The sequence below is a fragment of the Procambarus clarkii genome, chromosome 86 (genome assembly GCF_040958095.1).
Source record: "Procambarus clarkii isolate CNS0578487 chromosome 86, FALCON_Pclarkii_2.0, whole genome shotgun sequence".
Lineage (NCBI taxonomy): Eukaryota > Metazoa > Arthropoda > Malacostraca > Decapoda > Cambaridae > Procambarus > Procambarus clarkii.
In genome coordinates this window covers 17,467,674-17,489,712 of record NC_091235.1, presented here as the reverse complement: position 1 = coordinate 17,489,712, position 22,039 = coordinate 17,467,674, and the positions used below count along the sequence as shown (strand labels likewise).

The window sequence follows — 22,039 nt, the reverse complement described above, 5'->3', positions numbered from 1 at the left end:
CTCACACCCCAGAAGTGACTCGAACCCATACTCCCAGAAGCAACGCAACTGGTATGTACAAGACGTGAAGAATGAGGTGATTTGGTAAAATGCTATGCCCAAGATTACTATCCGAGTGCCGGCGGTGGGGTGGTTCAAATAGCCTCGGCTATCACCTCATTTTGTCCGGTCGTGATGGTCAAGTGGATTAAGGCGTCTTGTACATACCAGTTGCGTTGCTTCTGGGAGTATGGGTTCGAGTCACTTCTGGGGTGTGAGTTTTCAGTTGCATATTGTCCTGGGGACCATTCAGGCTTGTTCGCATTTGTGTTCCTCACGTGTGCCCCAAAGAATGAGGTGATTTGGTAAAATGCTATGCCCAAGATTACTATCCGAGTGCCGGCGGTGGGGTGGTTCAAATAGCCTCGGCTATCACCTCATTTTGTCCGGTCGTGATGGTCAAGTGGATTAAGGCGTCTTGTACATACCAGTTGCGTTGCTTCTGGGAGTATGGGTTCGAGTCACTTCTGGGGTGTGAGTTTTCAGTTGCATATTGTCCTGGGGACCATTCAGGCTTGTTCGCATATATATATATATATATATATATATATATATATATATATATATATATATATATATATATATGCTCTCGGACGTAGGTTCGAATCCTCGTCGCGGCCCTTGTGGATTTGTTCATTTGATGCATCACGCTATTGTGATTTCTGTGTGCCATCCTTCTAAAATTAGGATGGTTAGGATAATTAGGATAGCCCCATTGCCCAACCACTTTGGCTGGACGGTTGAGCGATGATCTCGTTTCGTGCAGATTGGCGTTCAATCCCCGACAGTCCACGTGGTTGAGTGTTATTCCTTCCCCCCGTCCCATCCCAAATATCTTATCCTGACCCCTTCCAAGTGCTATATAGTCGTAATGGGTTGACGCTTTCCCCTGAAAGTACCCTTCCCTTTCTAAATTCTACTACTTATAGCAACTATAACGGTCAAACGTACATAAATGGACTGTTGCAGCCAGCTGTTTTAGTAGCCCGTTACAAGCGCTTAACATAAACTATATAACCCTTCATATAGTCTAGGGAAGCTGCATAAATGTAGATATACCTAGCATATCTATATATGTGTGGGGGGGCGTGGGCGTGGTTGAGTATGGTAGGCGTGGGCGTGGTTGAGAATGGTAGGCGTGGGCGTGGTTGAGTATGGTAGGCGTGGGCGTGGTTGAGTATGGTAGGCGTGGGCGTGGTTGAGTATGGTAGGCGTGGGCGTGGTTGAGTATGGTGGGCGTGGGCGTGGTTGAGTATGGTGGGCGTGGGCGTGGTTGAGTATGGTAGGCGTGGGCGTGGTTGAGTATGGTAGGCGTGGGCGTGGTTGAGAATGGTAGGCGTGGGCGTGGTTGAGTATGGTAGGCGTGGGCGTGGTTGAGAATGGTAGGCGTGAAGAAAACCTAACGATAGGGAAAGGAAAAAGTTGCGTTCAAATAAAGAGTGATACACAGAGCGAAACAGAAAGGACACGTTCCGCGAGGAGCGTGGTGGGAAAGGCAGGTATAGGAGGGGGCGGGTTATGTGTACTTGGAGAGATCAGGGTACATTCTGAGAGAGCCGGAGAGACCGTAGATCAGGAGCAACGGGTACAGGTGGAAGGGAGGCCAGGGTGCTGCCTCCCTTCAGTCCGCAAGCTTCGTGTTGTTGTTTTAGATTCAGCTACTCTGAACAAGTTCCAAGTAGCACGGGCTATGGTGAGCCCGTAACTTACCTGGCACAGGAGCGGGGCAAGAAGCACGGGCTATGGTTAGCGCCGCAAGGTTCGTGCAAACACCTCTATGTACTCCATGTGGCTGGGGACAGTGACTAGTAAAGGACCAACACCAGCCCGTTGTACGGGCTATTCATGCCCATGCCACCTCTTGGGTGGCTTAATCTTCATCAATCAATCAGCGTCCGCTGGAGGAATGTGTCAAATTATATAACCGTAGTTGGTAAATAAGGAGGAGGCTTTATGGAAGAAATTAAAAGTGCCCAGAATATGGGGAAAAATGACGCTCAAAATCAGGTGAAGAATAATGGATTCTTTCAGTTTTGACTGACAAATGATCAGTTGGATAGACAAGCAAGCAGCTAGACGGACAGATTCAAAGTCGAAATACAAACCATTAAAAAATATATAAATTCGTCCGGGTTTAGGCTAAACTCGTCGCAGCGCTGCTTTTTATAGATGAAAGAAGTGCGCTGTTTGGAGACGTCACAACACAACAAAGTCAACACAGAACAGTTCCAGCTGATATAGTGTGTACGATACTTATTGACGCTTCCTTCTTCACTACCAGTCGCCAAATTGGTCTCTATTGAAAAAGAGAGCTGCCTAATTTAACCTAACCTAACCTAACTTAGAGTTACCTAACCTAACCTAACCTTGAGCTACCTAACCTAACCTAACCTAGAGTTACCTAACCTAACCTAACTTTGAGTTACCTAACCTAACCTAGAGTTACCTAACCTAACCTAACAGCACATTAGGCAACACATGCACTCAAGATTTGTTTATAATAATAGAATAGGAACGAGGAGGAAAACATTAAAGAAGGGTGGAGAGGAACAGAGAGAGAAAAAAGGGGGAGAAGGGGGAAGTTGAAGGAGTAAATACAGAGAAGGGTGTTGGTGGGAGTGAGACAAAGGGCCAGAGAAAGAGAATTGAGTGGAAAGTATTCAGACGGGGGAAGAGGAGACAAAGAATGAAATGAATACAAAGGAAAATAGCCGATGGCGACAACGAGAGGCGACACCAGAGTTTGTAATCCAGAAAATGGCGGGAAATCAGGAAAAAGATTGTGTAAGACAGCAATAGAGCAAAGAGGTAGTAGACAGTGACCAAAGAGGTAGTAGACAGTGACCAAAGAGGGAGGAAACAGTGACCAAAGAGGGAGGAAACAGTGACCAAGGAGGGAGGAAACAGTGACCAAAGAGGGAGGAAACAGTGACCAAAGAGGGAGGAAACAGTGACCAAGGAGGGAGGAAACAGTGACCAAAGAGGGAGGAAACAGTGACCAAAGAGGGAGGAAACAGTGACCAAAGAGGGAGGAAACAGTGACCAAAGAGGTAGTAGATAGTGACCAAAGAGGGAGGAAACAGTGACCAAAGAGGAAGGAAACAGTGACCAAAGAGGGAGGAAACAGTGACCAAGGAGGGAGGAAACAGTGACCAAGGAGGGAGGAAACAGTGACCAAAGAGGGAGGAAACAGTGACCAAAGAGGGAGGAAACAGTGACCAAGGAGGGAGGAAACAGTGACCAAAGAGGGAGGAAACAGTGACCAAGGAGGGAGGAAACAGTGACCAAGGAGGGAGGAAACAGTAACCAAAGAGGGAGGAAACAGTGACCAAAGAGGGAGGAAACAGTGACCAAAGAGGGAGGAAACAGTGACCAAAGAGGGAGGAAACATTGACCAAAGAGGGAGAGGGGGTGTTCCATAGCCCGGTCTGAACCAGGCTATCTGATTGGTCAACCAGGCTGTTAGACGTGGCTGCTCGCAATCTGACGCATGAGGAACAGCCCGGTTGATCAGATATCTTTTTGTAGTGATCATCACATGTTAAATGCAAGTATCACAAGGAAAAGCTAAGGTACAACTCCTCAGAGAAGAACCAGTGTGCAGGACAACAAGGAAACGAAACACGATGAATGCGAAAATTAAAAAAATCGAAAATATAACAAAGTTCAATAAAACTTTTTAAATTATAAATTGTTTGGGGAGGAAAATGGAGGACAAATGGTTGTGGTGGGGACACAGGAGTGACAGGTAAAGAGGAAACTCAAACATATAATATTAAAGAAAAGATTTGCTGTACAATGAGAGGCTTCTAAGAGTTTTTCTAAGAAGAACTCCAAGAAGCGTCGTCTGGAATGGAAAGGCAGAGTGTGGAAAGAGGTTTTGGGTGAACGAGGAAGAAGATCCTTGTGTGAGAGGCAAGAGTGACGGGAAATGGTCGAGGTGGTGTCAGGTAGCAAGAAACAGGAGCAAGAGAGTAGAGTGAAACGGAAGATAAGGAAAGGAAGAGATAATACTATATAATAGTACGGAATAGTGAAGAGGACATTTGAAGGAATTATGTGGAGTGAATAAGGAATTGAAGGGAAGGGAACTATGAGGAGAAAGCGCCAAGCAATTGCGACTATATAGCACTTGGAAGGGGACAGGATAAGGATTTGGGATAGGACGGGTCAAGTCACAAGGACGGGTCATTCTCAAGTCATAATCGACTTGAGAATGGTCCAGGACGGACCGAAACGTCGTCGTCCCTTCACCTTCTAGTGTGTGTGTGGTGTGGTCAACAAGAGCAACGCCTCCCACCGAATACATCAAATGTTACCAGGATAAAAGTGGATTTTTTTCAAGAGACAATCTGATAAATTTCAGTATGAAATGCCGGTTCAGTCGGGTTGTAGTTGATATGCGGGCCGTTGCCAGCAACAGCTTGACGGAACAAGTTATCACCAAACAAGCCTGACCCTCGACTCAGCTTTAAGATTAGAAGAAATCTCGAAACCAATTTCAGATAAAATACAGGAAAACCTCTTCCATTCCACACTTATTTCAATCCCTAGATTCCTTCTTACGTTCCACCCCTCTGCTTTACTCCCCATTATGTAAAAGCGTGGATAGGAAAATAACTGATAAAAGGAAGTAGAAGGGTTGAAGGCAAGAAGGTGCTAGGAAGCGGAAAACAAGATAGCCGAACCAAGATATCGACACCCTGCTGGTCGTTCCAGCCCGGGAGTTCCCTGACCGCTACCTTATTGGCTGCCTCTGCCACCTCTCCGCCAATAAAATTTGAGCTGAAGGCTTGTGTAATATTGCGTATTTTTCCGCTCTACTGACCGAACTAGTCGTTAAGATAATACACAATATTTGGATGTTTTGTCAGCAATCATGATATTTGTTATTGTCTGAGTTTTGATTGGCTGAGTTGTTCTTATACCTGATTGGCTGATGGCACCTCGTGGTGGATATTGTAGGGTGTTACAATTCTTCTTTTCAACTGACTTGTCATTTTGAATGAATGATCGATTCTGATTGGCAAAATTGTCATTATACTAATGTGAATTATTAATAATCTGGACGTATACGGTTCAGATAGGAACTTGCTCTTGAATCTAAAAGAAAAAAGTTGCCTCCACCGGGGACTGAACACCTTACCACCACCAGCCAGGACTGAACACCTCACCACCACCAGCCAGGACTGAACACCTCACCACCACCAGCCAGGACTGAACACCTCACCACCACCAGCCAGGACTGAACACCTCACCACCACCAGCAAGGACTGAACACCTCACCACCACCAGCCAGGACTGAACACCTCACCACCACCAGCCAGGACTGAACACCTCACCACCACCAGCCAGGACTGAACACCTCACCACCACCAGCCAGGACTGAACACCTCACCACCACCAGCCAGGACTGAACACCTCACCACCACCAGCCAGGACTGAACACTTTACCACCACCAGCCAGGACTGAACACCTCACCACCACCAGCCAGGACTGAACACCTCACCACCACCAGCCAGGACTGAACACCTCACCACCACCAGCCAGGACTGAACACCTCACCACCACCAGCCAGGACTGAACACCTCACCACCACCAGCCAGGACTGAACACCTCACCACCACCAGCCAGGACTGAACACCTCACCACCACCAGCCAGGACTGAACACCTCACCACCACCAGCCAGGACTGAACACCTCACCTGTCAGCTACACCGAGACAAGCGTCAATGTTAGTGTTTACATTTCCAGTAGAAATTTAGAGGCAGTTGAGAGAGTAGTTTATTGTCGTCATCTCTGGTAGTTTGACATCTAGGTTAATACATACACACACAACATTATATATATATATATATATATATATATATATATATATATATATTTATATATATAAAAAAAAATTAAAAAAAAATTATATATAATAAAAAAAAAACAATTATATATATATATATATATATATATATATATATATATATATATATATATATATATATATATATATATATATATATATCCGAGGCTATGGGTCCCCACATTGGCACCAGAGGTGGTACCCTCACATATATTTTATATATATATATATATATATATATATATATATATATATATATATATATATATATATATATATATATATATATATATATATATATATATATATATATATAATAAAGTATCTAGTAGGAAAATTAAACGAAAATTCCGCAAGTTTTCATTATTCACCAGATTATCAAAGAAATTTCCACTTCCTTGAAAATGTGATGGGACACGAAAACGTTCGGAATTTTCGTTTCATTTTCGCATTGAAAGATTGAGAGGTAGAGAAGGCTGAAGGGACCAGGAGAGCAGAGGAGGCGGAGGTAGAAGAGAGCCAACGCTTGGCCGGTGTTGCGTGCAGAAAATGACGTACAGTAGTGGGTATTTGGGTGCTAAAGAGAGGGAGGAATTGTGTACATGTGACACGTGTGTGTGTGTGTGTGTGTGAGGGTGTATTTTGATGAAGATGTGGACGTCGTAATGAGAATTATGTAGCCGAGGCTCTAGGAGTCTAGAGAGAGAGAGAGAGAGAGGAAGAGATGAGGAGAAGTAGCGATTCGCTTCCTTGGGGAAATGTTGAACTTTCACTCACTTTTTGCAGGATTTCTTGTCATGGGTTCGCTAGACGAAGGGTCGCGTTGGTGGTCGTTTCTAACGTCAGCATGTACTCTGCCTAACCTAGTACTCTCCCCTGAGAACTCGGTTCACTCTCGTTACATAAATCTTTAAGCGGCATCTGGTTTTAGCTAGACTTTCATTGTCTGAGTTTCGGCAGACTGAAACACACACACACACACACACACACACACACACACACACACACACACACACACACACACACACACACACACACACACTCTCACACACACACACACACACACACACACACTCACACACACTCACACACACACACACACACACACACACACACACACACACACACACACACACACACACACACTCACACAAAGGTACACAGTAAACATACACGTGCAATAAATATACACATAAGTGTGTCATGACTCAGATTATGAGCTATACAGCGTGGATGACGCAGCGTTGACGATGAGAATAAGTACGGATGAGTACTACACGAGAACTTTAGCCAATGTAGAACTTTTTACGAATCAAAAACACTTCACTCATCACCTACACAACACATCCTCAGACTGTGCTCGTATAAACTGCAGCTTTATCTCCCTCTCCAAAACTCGTATTCACACATTTTCATATAGCGTTATTACTCTTTTCTTCTACTTTCCCTGTCTTCCTCGTCTGGACGCCAACCTCGAACAGACACATATTTCCATTTAATGCTCTTTTTTTATTAACACATTTAGGTACATCTACATTGATGCATCTACCCTGGAGCCTAGGCTGTATGGAGGTAAGTACAGAATGTGTCGAGAACTAGTTATATCATGGTAAAAATCCCCATTACACAGGAGTATTAGTCCTTTAGAACCATATGATCAGTAGCCTGCATTGGCAAATTGTGGGTGCATTATGAGGAGGTCTTCAAGAACACGAAAGTATCTAGGGACTCGGCCAGCCTCCTTTCAGCATTTTTTGGGGGAGGGGGGGGTCATTATTGGGCTTTATCCCCCTCTTAACAGGACCAATAGAACCGACTCTGACCCGCCTATGTCCGTCCCATCCCCCAGACCATTCCCCATGCAAAGTTGAGTGAAGCTAGCCCAAAACGACTGGCCTCCAAATTTGTACAGACAGACAGACAGGCAGACATTCTCTTATAGATATAGGTTGCCACAGCAAGGGCAAATATGTCCAATCATAGTTCAAGAACATTTGAACAATAACATTTACGACTCGACCCATTGTTGCGTCTGCAGTTGAATTCACAGACCGAGTGAGAGAGGAAGGTATATCTTCCTCACGCAGCTGAACAGATATACTCCAACCCACACCTTAAACCAATTTGGAAAAACTGGATAAACCGGCTGGATGTGGCGGATGTCAGGTGGTCACACCTTTATCCAAGTTTATCCAGCGACATCTGCATCAACGTCGTGATGTCCAGTGCCCGGGAGATTGATGTCTTATACATCACATGATGCTCTTCGCCAGGCCTTTATATATATAGTATTGAAAATAATGATGTTGAGAGGCTGAAGGAGTGTGATCTCTGGCTGTGTCACAGCTGCTCTAGGGAGGTGAGGCTCAGATCGCAATCAGTCACACGTATGATATAACCATTGTGGGACACGCAGTGTAGGACACTAATTGTGGGACACGCAGGGTGGGACACGCAGTGTAGGACACTAATTGTGGGACACGCAGTGTGGGACACGCAGTGTAGGACACTAATTGTGGGACACGGAGTGTAGGACACTAATTGTGGGACACGCAGTGTAGGACACTAATTGTGGGACACGCAGTGTAGGACACGCAGTGTGGGACACGGAGTGTAGGACACTAATTGTGGGACACGCAGTGTGGGACACGGAGTGTAGGACACTAATTGTGGGACACGCAGTGTAGGACACTAATTGTGGGACACGCAGTGTAGGACACTAATTGTGGGACACGCAGTGTAGGACACGCAGTGTGGGACACGGAGTGTAGGACACTAATTGTGGGACACGCAGTGTGGGACACGGAGTGTAGGACACTAATTGTGGGACACGCAGTGTAGGACACTAATTGTGGGACACGCAGTGTAGGACACTAATTGTGGGACACGCAGTGTAGGACACTAATTGTGGGACACGCAGTGTAGGACACTAATTGTGGGACACGCAGTGTAGGACACTAATTGTGGGACACGCAGTGTAGGACACTAATTGTTGGACACGCAGTGTAGGACACTAATTGTGGGACACGCAGTGTAGGACACTAATTGTGGGACACGCAGTGTGGGACACAGACAGAGAGAGCGACTCAAGTGTTATCCGTAATACGCAGTCGAACGGAAGGTTATAGACAAGATCACCGGTGCTCCCGGGGTCAGCGTTCTTCAAGCATCTACCCAACCACTTACGAAACCTGTACATCTTTCCTCAATCATGGCAGACTTGTTTAAACTAATTATGATCTCTGAATCGCTGCGAGGTTGTCTATAACAATAATAGTCTTAGGTTGCTAATAAACTGTTCAATACATGTAAACAAAGCCGCCATGCCTGAGGAAAGATGTACAGGTTTCGTGAGTGAATGCGTAAATGGTGGATGAATCCAGGTCGTGGTGCCCTGAGACCCACCTGTGGCATCACGCCCTCCCGGCAGGTTAAGGCCAGACACGTGGTCATGAAGTAAGTTGCTCCCGTCCCCTGGCACCTCCCGTCCCCTGGCACCTCCCTCCGTCAGTGCCTTATCCAGGGATTAGTCTCAGAGCAAGGCTGAGGCGCCTCAACACCCGTCGGTCCGGTCTGCCCCCATTCGCCAGGTGCAGCGTGCAAACAAAAATATTTAGAGCGTGAGACAGGTTGCGTGGGCAGGTCTCTCCTCTTGCGTCGCTGTTAGCCATGATGACAAGATCATGCAGGAGCCTGCCACTGTTAGCCATGATGACAAGATCATGCAGGAGCCTGCCACTGTTAGCCATGATGACAAGATCATGCAGGAGCCTGCCGCTGTTAGACATGATGACAAGATCATGCAGGAGCCTGCCACTGTTAGCCATGATGACTAGATCATGCAGGAGCCTGCCACTGTTAGCCATGATGACAAGATCATGCAGGAGCCTGCCACTGTTAGCCATGATGACAAGATCATGCAGGAGCCTGCCACTGTTAGCCATGATGACTAGATCATGCAGGAGCCTGCCGCTGTTAGCCATGATGACAAGATCATGCAGGAGCCTGCCACTGTTAGCCATGATGACTAGATCATGCAGGAGCCTGCCGCTGTTAGCCATGATGACTAGATCATGCAGGAGCCTGCCACTGTTAGCCATGATGACGAGATCATGCAGGAGCCTGCCACTGTTAGCCATGATGACAAGATCATGCAGGAGCCTGCCACTGTTAGCCATGATGACTAGATCATGCAGGAGCCTGCCACTGTTAGCCATGATGACTAGATCATGCAGGAGCCTGCCACTGTTAGCCATGATGACTAGATCATGCAGGAGCCTGCCACTGTTAGCCATGATGACTAGATCATGCAGGAGCCTGCCACTGTTAGCCATGATGACAAGATCATGCAGGAGCCTGCCACTGTTAGCCATGATGACAAGATCATGCAGGAGCCTGCCACTGTTAGCCATGATGACAAGATCATGCAGGAGCCTGTCACTGTTAGCCATGATGACTAGATCATGCAGGAGCCTGCCGCTGTTAGCCATGATGACTAGATCATGCAGGAGCCTGCCACTGTTAGCCATGATGACTAGATCATGCAGGAGCCTGCCACTGTTAGCCATGATGACAAGATCATGCAGGAGCCTGCCACTGTTAGCCATGATGACAAGATCATGCAGGAGCCTGCCACTGTTAGCCATGATGACTAGATCATGCAGGAGCCTGCCACTGTTAGCCATGATGACTAGATCATGCAGGAGCCTGCCACTGTTAGCCATGATGACAAGATCATGCAGGAGCCTGCCACTGTTAGCCATGATGACTAGATCATGCAGGAGCCTGCCACTGTTAGCCATGATGACAAGATCATGCAGGAGCCTGCCGCCGCCACCTTGCCTCACGGGCTCCGGCAATGTTCTTCCCCCTCAGCTAATGTTTGATGGAAATGGTAAACACGTCTAATCTGACAAGCGTCGCCATTATGCTAAACCTCACTTTGTCTTCACAACATATCATCTTTCTAATTGTGAACTAAATGTTACTTACTTTATGTATTAGATGTAATTTTGATTTAGAATGCTGCCTACCTGCATTCCTTATCTCTGTATGTTGTTATCTGTCTATCTTTTTCTTCTGTTTGTATTTCTGTCTCTCCCTTTGCCCTGGTCGATCCGGTTTCTCTGCAGGCCTATCTCTCACTGTGTATTTGTCTCTAACTTTTCACTGACTCTCTCTCTCTCTCTCTCTCTCTCTCTCTCTCTCTCTCTCTCTCTCTCTCTCTCTCTCTCTCTCTCTCTCTCTCTCTCTCTCTCTCTCTCTCTCTCTCTCTCTCTTATAAAAATAATATAATAGTCCATTACACACAGAAATCACAATGGCGTGATGCATCTAATGAACAAATCCACAACGGCCGTCAACCTAACCTAACCTTGTTCATAATAGTCCATCATGGACGTGTGGGTGGTCCGCCAGTGTGAGGAACCTGGCGGTGTGAAATATTTACAAAATATATTAGTTACCTTTTTGTTTTGAGAAAGGGAGAAAGGGGCAGGGCTTGAGAACCTTTTAAGCTGTGGGAGGATCGTCTGTTTTATGCTACTACGGTCACAGTAGGAATAGCAGGAAATTTATGTTAATTTTCCCCAAGATCAGAGAATAATGGTGTATATATTGCTATTAGAAAAATGGTTTTGAAATTTTTGCTTTTAAAATATTGAGCTAAATGTTGCCGGCGGAATGTTCCCTCTTGAATGTTGGTGAGCCCAACCAGCCTGATCCGTCGTGCAAAGAATCTGTGTTCTGCCATAGAAGTTGTTTGAGACTAGCCCCAAGCGTTTGGCTTCCTGCCTTGGACAGACAGACAATTAGACATTCTCTCTACATCTAGATTGTGACACTTGCGTAATTAATATACCGTATTTTTTATGTAAGCTTTCCCCATTATAAATGAACAACCATTTTTGAATGAAGAGTTTGATTAATTGTTTTCATCCTGGATCTTGAAGGCAAGAGCGCGAGATTTTAGATCTGCGGGCATGTGGATGAAGAAGACATGAAGACATGAAGAAGTCAATGACATCATCAAGAGGAGCCTCGCCACGGCCCGCTGCCCAGCACATAGAGAACACACACATATTCAGACCCAACGAACCTTTGAAGCGCCCAGACGGGGTCACTTTGCTTCCTTGGAAGGATGGTAAACAAGTGGTGTGGGAGTACACATGCGCTACCACACTGGCCAGTACCTACCTCCACCACAGCATAAGCCAAAGACGTGGCGCTGCTTCTTTCAGGGAAATGCAGAATGCCATCAAATACAGAGGTCTGGCACACTGCTACAGCTTTGAACCAATCGGTTCAGGGAGACTCGGTTCGTGGGGAAAATGTACATTGAAGTTCCTGAAGGAATTGGGCGACAAATTGATCAGAATCACAAATACCAAAGAACGAAAAGCTTCCTGTTCCAGCGTCTCAGTGTCGCAATTCAGAGGGAAAATGCCTGCAGCATCTTGGGCACGAGTCCAACCTCGGAGGAATTCGATGAGGTGTTTGACTTGCAACAATGATCGAATCTGTCTGTGACATGTATTAGTGTATCCCGTTGGTGTGTTTTTCATTTTACTTGTTATGTTCGTGTTTTGTATGTGTTAAGGCCACATTTTGTAATCATATACAATAAAGTTCCCTATATATATAAGGGGGTGGTAGGACAAGACAATAGGTGCCAGTGCCCGGGGGAGCCCGTCAAGGCTCCCCCGGGTGCTGCATATCTTCTTCTTCTAGGATTCTAGGATTGAGGGTCCCTACTAACAACCAGAGGTGGTACTCCGTTTATATATATATATATATATATATATATATATATATATATATATATATATATATATATATATATATATATATATATATATATTTATTTATTTATTTATAGTGTAAAGTGTTAGGGAGGGGGAGTCATATATGAAGGTAGAGGAGTAGCCAAGACAAGCTTGGTGGGTCAGACCAGTAGACGGTGGGGTACCAGGGACCTCTGGAAGCTGCTCCTGACATTTGCGAGTGATCTGGATCTGGCCACCACGTCCTTGGGTCATGTGGTGTGCTACTACCTCGGTTGGTGGCAGGTGGGTGGGCGTTGGTTGGGCGTTGGTTGGTGGCAGGTGGGTGGTGGCAGGTGCGTGGGTGTTGGTTAGTGGCATGCGAGTGGGTGGTGGCAGGTGGGTGGATGTTGGTTAGTGGCAGGTAGGTGGGTGTTGGTTAGAGGCAGGTAGGTGGGTGGTGGCAGGAGATCATGAGGCCACGGGGCCTAGAGTAACAAGAAAAACACAAGAACACAGCAGTTATGGAGCAGCACAGCAGGGCTTGCGGCCCACATCAGGCGGGACTTAATTCCACAGCAGCGTGAAGAGATCGCGTGTTAATGGGTGTGCGTTAGTGAGGTTGGGTTTACGGCGACTTGGTCCTCGCTATTATTACTATTATTGTTATTGCTAATTCATTTATCTTACCATTAATATTTATTCACTCGTATTCTGGTTTTTCCCGGCAACATTATTCAAATTCCCGGATTTTCTCTAACTTGGAGCCCGGTATGATAGATTACTTCAATGCTAGTAAATGGGACAACATGACCAACGCTGATGTTACCGGCTTATTGCAGGTAAAAATAAGCATTCAAATAAATATTCAACTATAAAAGTTTCACACAATTTCCTCTCTTCCTCAGATTAAGCTTTACATAGAATTGAAACCTCCTAAACAGACAGCATAAACCTAATAAAAGTAATCACGAAGTACCAGCAGCTTTCTGCACAGAATAGAGTTCAAAATCTCATATATATATGAATGCAGTTTCAAACAAATATATCTCTTAATTATAATATTTAAATACAAATATATCTGGGTCAAAGGACGGAAAGCACCAGTATAAATTGTTGTTTATTTGTTTAGATCTTACACCTATATTTAGATATGTGGGCGCACATGCTGCCCATCAGACAATATGACGTAGTAATTATCAGGATCAAGGTGAACCAAGAATCTCTAAGTCCTCAGCTCTCCACGTGTACATTCTGAGCAAAGGAATTGGCTCATACTCTCCAGTATAACATTATACAATGTCCGGTCATCAGATCCTGTAGCCCTGATGTTAAGAGGTACCTGGGTAATATCTTTTATCTTTTGTTATATCCTTTAAAATATTCTTATAATCCACCTTGGCAGATGGGAATCTTAGTATCACATCACCTATGTATCCTACATATAGTTCACGCTAGCCCCCTCAAAGGCGGATGTTAAAGAAGTGGAGGAACTACCTCAAGGCTGACTCATCTGACAAGCAGTTCAGCTTCTCTCCCAAGTTACAGTTCTGTAGGAGAATAAGGGCTCCATCATCTCTACTCTCCTCACAAGACTAAAACAAAAATATCAATGTCGTGCTCTCTTTTAGAATGTAAACATTCTTCAGTATACAGTCTGTAGCGCACTTTCCATGATAATATTGAGTTAGAAGTGAGCATATTATTATGCTCACTTGTAACTTAATTAATATTATCATAATAGTATAATAATATTAATATGGAATGAGCATAAAGACTGCCGAGAGAACTCGTTCTTACATTACCTTACTGTGGGCGGCGGCAGGAGAGGGATTTAGGTCGAGTGGTCACAAGTTGAATGAAAGGGAAGGGACGCGCATGGACTGCTACAGGACCTTCTACTGACTCAAGGGTTGAGGGCGTGCTTGGGTCCAGAGAGGATGGGCGGGCGTGGGTTGAGAAATAAGGCGGCTAGAGTGAAGTGAGAGAGAGAAAGAGAGAGAGAGAGAGAGAGAGAGAGAGAGAGAGAGAGAGAGAGAGAGAGAGAGAGAGAGAGAGAGAGAGAGAGAGAGAGAGAGGATGATCTTAAGTTGGTTACAGAAGCTTGGAGAGCAACGCTCATGTAAGGAACGTTTGTGTGGTGTTGTAAGGATGCTGATGGATTAGTGTCAGCTAATTGCTTCTTAGGAGGGCATAAAGATGCCTTTGGCCTTGAGTCTAGGGTCGGACAGGACGACCACCTATTCAGAAAGGAAGGAGATCGTGCCAAGACGATAAAGAATACACCATCCACCGTCTACAGAACCCGACGTCTGGCCCCAAGATGTTGAAATATTGTAAAAATTACCGAAGCCACGTGGAAAGGAGATCTAGAAGGGAATATTCCTCATAAGGGAAAGAATTGAGCAGATTTAGATCAGTGGGTGTTTGAAGATCATCCGGGATATAATGAGATGATCACTGATTGCGGTCAAAAGACCGAGGTAGTCTGAGGCAAAGCTGTATTGATGTAATAGTTGTGGTGGGCCGTCGGCAGCCACCTGGCACCCTGGCCAGGGGAGGAGGGGGCGAGGGAAGAGGTGAAAGTTCACACACTTGTACCCACCAACGTCCACACGTGGGTGAGTGCACGCACGCACCCTCAAGCTCTCACTCACACACTCACTCACTCACTCACTCACTCACTCACTCACTCACTCACTCACTCACTCACTCACTCACTCACTCACTCACTCACTCACACACACACACACACACACACACACACACACACACACACACACACACACACACACACACACACATCATGGAGTCCCCATCTGAAGAAGCATATAATGAAACTGGAAAAGGTTCAGAGGTTTGCAACGAGACTCGTCCCAGAGCTACGAGGGATGGGGTATGAGGAGCGCCTGAGGGAACTGTGCCTTACGACACTAGAAAGAAGAAGGGAGAGGGGGGACATGATAGGAACGTATAAGATACTCAGAGGGATTGACAGAGTGGACATAGACGAAATGTTCACACGGAATAGTAACAGAACGAGAGGACATGGATGGAAGCTTGAAACTCAGATGAGTCACAGAGATGTTAGGAAGTTTTCTTTTAGCGTGAGAGTAGTGGGGAAATGGAATGCACTTCAGGAACAGGTTGTGGAAGCAAATACTATTCATAATTTTAAAACTAGGTATGATAGGGAAATGGGACAGGAGTCATTGCTGTAAACAACCGATGCTCGAAAGGCGGGATCCAAGAGTCAATGCTCGATCCTGCAGACACAACTAGGTGAGTACAACTAGGTGAGTACACACACACACACACACACCACACACACACAAGCCTTGGGCCGGGATTTGTGTGAATTAAACCATGTATAACTAACCCTGAGCCAATGACCTCAACCCGGCGGCCAGTCAAGGTGTCGCTTACTGGTGTCAAACGCGTCCTAATTCGCCTACTGGCTTCACTGTGTCAGGTTTTATTGGTCAGTGAGGCAGCAAGTGTCAGGAGGACTCGCAGGTGTTCTGTTTAACCCCGATGTGAGGTGACATCTGAGGGAATGGGGGGATGGGAGGAGGAGTCTCCTTGTACTGTGTGCTGTGTTGATTTCCTGTGAACATAATCACACACCTGCCTTTCCTTCCACATCTCTCGCATTTGCACTTTCTCACGTTCGCACGTGTCTCGTCATCACACTTGTTGCACTTGTGTTTCCTTCCACAGCCTCATCTACCGTAAGTGTCACTTCACACCTCGTAGCAACCCGTTATCTTGCCAGCAGTTCTTAACGTACTGTCTTATCGCCGTGTATTGCTGCTTGATGTGGGCTCCTGTTGTCGGTCGTAACTGTGTATACAAATGTGTATTTTCTAGGCACATTATTCAGTAACTGTGTTGCCAACTGTGTATTCGAAGCCAGTATGTCAAACGTCAGAGAGGTAGAATGATCTATTAGTGGTAATTTAATAGAACTCGTTCTAACACACAGAGATTTTACCCTGTCGTAGCTCAGTCGATTAAGACAGTGTCCGGGATGCTCCCGGACGCAGGTTCGAATCCTCGTCACGGCCCTTGTGGATTTGTTCAGAACTCGTTCTATCTGCTTTTGAATGTTCCCTTCCCCAGCGAGGTGTGTAGGTCTCGACCCCAGCGAGGTGTGAAGGTCTCGACCCCAGCGAGGTGTGAAGGTCTCGACCCCAGCGAGGTGTGACTATCACTGTCCCCAGTGACATCTGAATGTCCAGTTCCCCAACAACGCCTGAATATCCTGTAGTATCCAAGGGCAACAAACAGCAACCTCATTACGGCCACTAACCCCATTCAGTGTGGTGTTGGTGCCGCATTATGTGTTCATCCTTGACTCACCGGTAGTGGTGTGTTGAGATCACTCCACATACCGGCCACCGGCGGAGTGGGCGCCGCTGGCTGTGTAGATAGCATGCTGGACGCGTAATCCTGTGGCCCGGGTTCGATTCCCGGCGCCGGCGAGAAACAATAATGGGCAGAGTTTCTTGCACCCTGATGGGTCTGTTACCTAGCAGTAAATAGGTACCTGGGAGTTAGACAGCTGTTACGGGCTGCTTCCTGTGTGTGTGTGTGTGTGTGTGTGTGTGTATGTGTGAAAAATTAGTTAGTAGTTAGTAACAGTTGATTAATTGACAGTTGAGAGGAGGGCCGAAAGAGCAGACCTCAACCCCGGCAAGCCACGACTAGGTGAATATATCTAGGTGAATACAAATAGTTGAGAGGCGGGACCAAAGAGCTAGAGCTCAACTCCCGCAAGCACAACTAGATGAATCCACATCCCTAGGAAGCAACCCGTAGCAGCTGTCTAACCCCCAGGTACCTATTTACTAATAGGTGAACAGGAGCATCAGGGTGAAAGAAACTGCCCATTTGTTTCCGCCTCTGCCGGGAATCGAACCCGGGCCATTAGGACTACGACTCCTAGGCCTCAAGGGCGCTAGGGTCACCGCGGCCTCGAGGTATGAGTGTGTGAGAGAGAAATTCAGGTTATGCATAATCTAAATGGCCAAAGAGAAACTAACATGGGCTGAAGAATAAAGCAGATTTTTCGGCATAAGATCCTTACTAATCGTGTCTTTCAGATTTTCTTTTCCAACAACGCTTTCCACTTTAAAAGTCTATCCAAATCGTGTTGTATGAATTTTGAGTCTTCTAAATTAATTTTCTTTTCTAGTTTTGTATTTTCTGCAAATTTGCAAACGTTACTGAGCGTTCCAATTTCTAAGTCTCAACTTGATAAACACGATTAACCTTTAGTAAAGCCATGCTCTGAATCCTTTAAATACTTGTTTTCCAGAATGCAAACAAATACCTTTTGCAATTATTGATTTAATCAGCAGACGTTAAGGTAATTGGTGAATAATTCGACATAATTGATCTAACCCACTTCTTAAATATCGATACATCACTCACAACCCTTTACCATCCTGGTATTCTGCTTGACATATTATATATATATATATATATATATATATATATATATATATATATATATATATATATATATATATATGTATATATATATATATGTATATATATAAATATATATATATATATATATATATATATATATATATATATATATATATATATATATATATATATATATATATAAAATATATATATACATAAGAATATATAAAACCGCAGAAGACACTCTTAACTTATCCAATTTTATACTGTTCAGTGTTTCCTGTGTTATGTTATATTTCGCCCATTCATCCCTTTTTATACATCAGTATCAGTAGTTCCTCCCATGCAACCCGGGGTACTACTGCACCCCAGGTTACAATCCTTTTGACCATGTCGTGGCCTAGTTATCTATAGCGCGTGCCTGGGAACCCAGCACATAGGTTCGAACCCTCATCACGGCTCCTACGGATTTTCTCATTGATATATGATGATAGTGTGATTACTCTGTGTATTATTATTATTATTATTATTATTATTAATTTATTATATACGTTTTTAGTTTAATTGTTAGTATTTATGGTGTTGTTATTTTGCATGTGTAGTTGTGTTCATGTTGTTAAGAGTATTATTGTGGTAGTAACGAGCGGGTGTTGGTCCCACAGAGTGTGATGGTGTGCGCGTGACGATGGACTTCCCTCGCGACTCCAGCCACCGGGGCCGCGGGCTGATGGGTCGGCGCTCACCCCCTACCCATCCTTCCCTGGTACACTCTCTCGTCTCCCCTAAGCCCGACCCCTCGCCCTCCGCCTCCCCTTACGTCGTCGGCTCCCCTTTGATCGGAGAATCCCCCTCAGGGATCCCTCGTTCCCCGGTCTCGCCCCTAAGCATCATGGTCAAGAACGAGCCCCCGGTGTCGCCCTCGGGGCCCTCAGACTATCCGGGGAACCCCAAGAAGCCGCGGTGCGACAGCGATTGGTCCCCCTCTCCAGGGGCCATGAGTGTGGACTCCCTCTCACCGCCCCCGCAGAATCCCAACGGACTCTCTGGGGGCTCCATGGGGCATCCTTCGAATGGCAGCGCGCTCTCCCCTATGTCCTCCTGCAGCTACGACCCCAGCTCACCCTACGTCCCCAGATCAGGTGAGTGGACATGCCAGGCTTCAGGCATCATGGCAAATGTCATATGTGGAAACGTTTTCATAGACACGTACCTAGGCAGGAAAGTGTCTATCTCTATTAGTTGGTTAGAGATAGACTCGGACTCCAACACTCGACCACTGGCCGGAGTGGTGACCTTTCAGGGGAATAACTTAACCAAATAACTTCACTTGTATTGATTCTTAGCATAACTAGTTTGTTTCTGAAGGAATCTTAGAGGATTCAGACCACCGCAAGCAGCTGATGAATTAAGGTTAGTGAGGCGAGGAGGGAGATGATGTTACCTGGTTGATGTTTGTACCGCTGTAAGTGTCATACCTTGTTACAAGACTGTGGTCAATAATGTTCTCACAGATTCAACTCGTTGGTGCTACGACGCCTCAGGAAGCTGGCAGAGGTATTATTGAAGTTTGGACTCGCTTCTTTACCTTACGGGCTATTCATGCCCGTGCCACCTCTTGGGTGGCTTAATCTTCATCAATCATCAATAGCTTCTTTACGCAGCCGCTCACAAATGTTTTGACACACACATTGTTTGGGTTTAGTAAAGTGTGGGGGCTTTAGTGGGAGCCTGGTGCGTTAGTAACGTTTGAAGTGTTGCTGACTGTTACAACAGTGTTACCGCTTGTTTATGAAGGCGGCTCCTACCCCCACACCTAACACTTTCCCCAAATTCACAGACCAGCTGTGAGAACTTGAGCCATCACCTGATACTGCCACCTTATACTTGCCTACTCCCATCTGCAACACTTACCCCACCCACTCACCCCGTTATCCCCATTACTTTGCAGCAGGTTGTAATGCACTTAAGAAGCTGTAAATGACTTTTAGAACTGCGGTGTGGTACATCCGATCTGGACGTTCAAGAATCCCTTTGCGTTTTATGCAACTTTCTCATTGTTTTCTCAAGACGATTGTTGTCTTCTTCCGAGTGACATTTGGTTCTGGCTGCCTCTTAAACTGTTGGCCACACTGCAGCGCCCTCTCACGTCACCCCCTCCCCCCCCCCCCCTCACGCTCCCACGCTAATACATTCTTCCCATGCTATTATAGCTCCCTCAGATTCTCTTCCAGGTTATAACTTAATTCCTCTCGAATTTCCCCTCCCACTCTAATACTGCCTCTCACAGCGCTAATATTGTCTTTCGCGTTCTCTTCCACGCTATTATTTTCCCGCAGATTCTCTCCCACGTTATTAATGCCCTTCAGATTGCCTCCCATGTTATACTACCTCTCCCAAGCAACTACTGCCTCCCACGTTAGAGCTGCCTGTCTCAAACTGCCTACCATGCTACTTCGACCTCCCATACTGCCTCCCACGTTACAGCTGCCTGTCTCAAACTGCCTACCATGGTACTTCGACCTCCCATACTGTCTCCCACGTTACAGCTGCCTGTCTCAAACTGCCTACCATGCTACTTCGACCTCCCATATTGCCTCCCACGCACCGGCATGACTTGTGTAATTTCTTGATAATTAAGCCAGTGTTGAACAGCCTTTTTTTCTGTGTATTGGTGGTGGGTGGAAGCAGCTGGCACTGTGGGAGAGGACCAGACGGATAGTGGAGGCTGGCACGGTGCCAAGGCCAGGAGGATGGAGCAGCCTCAGACACTGCCAGAAGCCGGGGTGCAGATAAACTAATGAATTATATTGTTTTGACTTTGCTCTCCGTTGTCGTTGTCAGGTGTGGAGAGAGGGGGAGAGGGAGAGAGAGAGAGAGAGAGAGAGAGAGAGAGGGAGAGAGAGAGAGAGAGAAAGAGGGAGAGAGAGAGAGAGAAAGAGGGAGAGAGAGAGAGAGAGAGAGAGAGAGAGAGAGAGAGAGAGAGAGAGAGAGAGAGAGAGAGAAGGAGGGAGAGAGAGAGGGAGAGAGAATCGGATCTAAAACAGTAGGGAGATCAGAGTGAACTGAAGACATCGTGGGAGGACTTGTGTGAGACCAGATGGAGAGCAAGTAGTGGGTGGAGGCAAGAAGGAAGTGCAAACAAGTACACCGCCAGATAGCAGAGGAGATACATATATATATATATATATATATATATATATATATATATATATATATATATATATATATATATATATATATATATATATATTGTGACGGTAACGCGTTGGTGTTCGGCTGTTTAAGGCTAGGGGTATGGCCTCGTCACATAGTTATAAAAAAAAATAGAAAAAACTGGAACTTCGTCTGTGGTAAGGTAAGGAGAAGACACACAAAACACAAGTAAACTTTAACAATGAAATTTTAATTACGTTAATTAAATCAAAACATGAAAAAATGCACAAACAAATTCTTATAATAAAATCAATCAAAATAATAAGAATACTTAAATGACACAATGAAAAGTTACGTTAAGACAAAATAACAAGAAGTGCAATATACAAGTAAATGGGAGGTGCTGGAATATTGGCTTAAGCTACCACTTCCCTCAGTACACGCTAGCGTCTAGCCGGGAGGAGTGGTAACAACGAGAGCACTGAACATTCTGAGGTAGGAGGTTGGGGCGACCCCAGACATCAAGTAGTATGGGGGGCGAGTGCAGGTGCAGCCAGACCGGCGACCAATCAGCGGAGCCGGTAGCGATCAACATGTAGTTTGGTGGTTTGAGTCCGAACAGGTGGCTGGCTGCATATGTTTTGCTCACCCTGGCAAGCCTTGCTGGTGTTGTTGTTGTTGTTGGACATGTCTTCCATAGTCGTTTTATATAATTTCAACGACGTGTTTGTGGAGGGAAGAGCAGGCTCAATCTCTTGAAGGAGATTATTGTCACAATATATATATATATATATA

The 22,039-nt window shown here is 45.5% G+C and overlaps 1 protein-coding gene across 1 annotated transcript in view; it reads left to right on the top strand.

Annotated features, from left to right (window-relative positions):
* The window catches only part of LOC123767891 (ecdysone receptor), a 579,936-nt gene that overhangs the window by 60,452 nt on the left and 497,445 nt on the right, over positions 1–22,039 (top strand). Inside the window, 1 exon segment of the mRNA XM_045757963.2 lies at positions 18,754–19,230. Coding sequence (XP_045613919.1) covers positions 18,777–19,230 — 454 coding nt within the window. The 5' untranslated portion in view covers positions 18,754–18,776.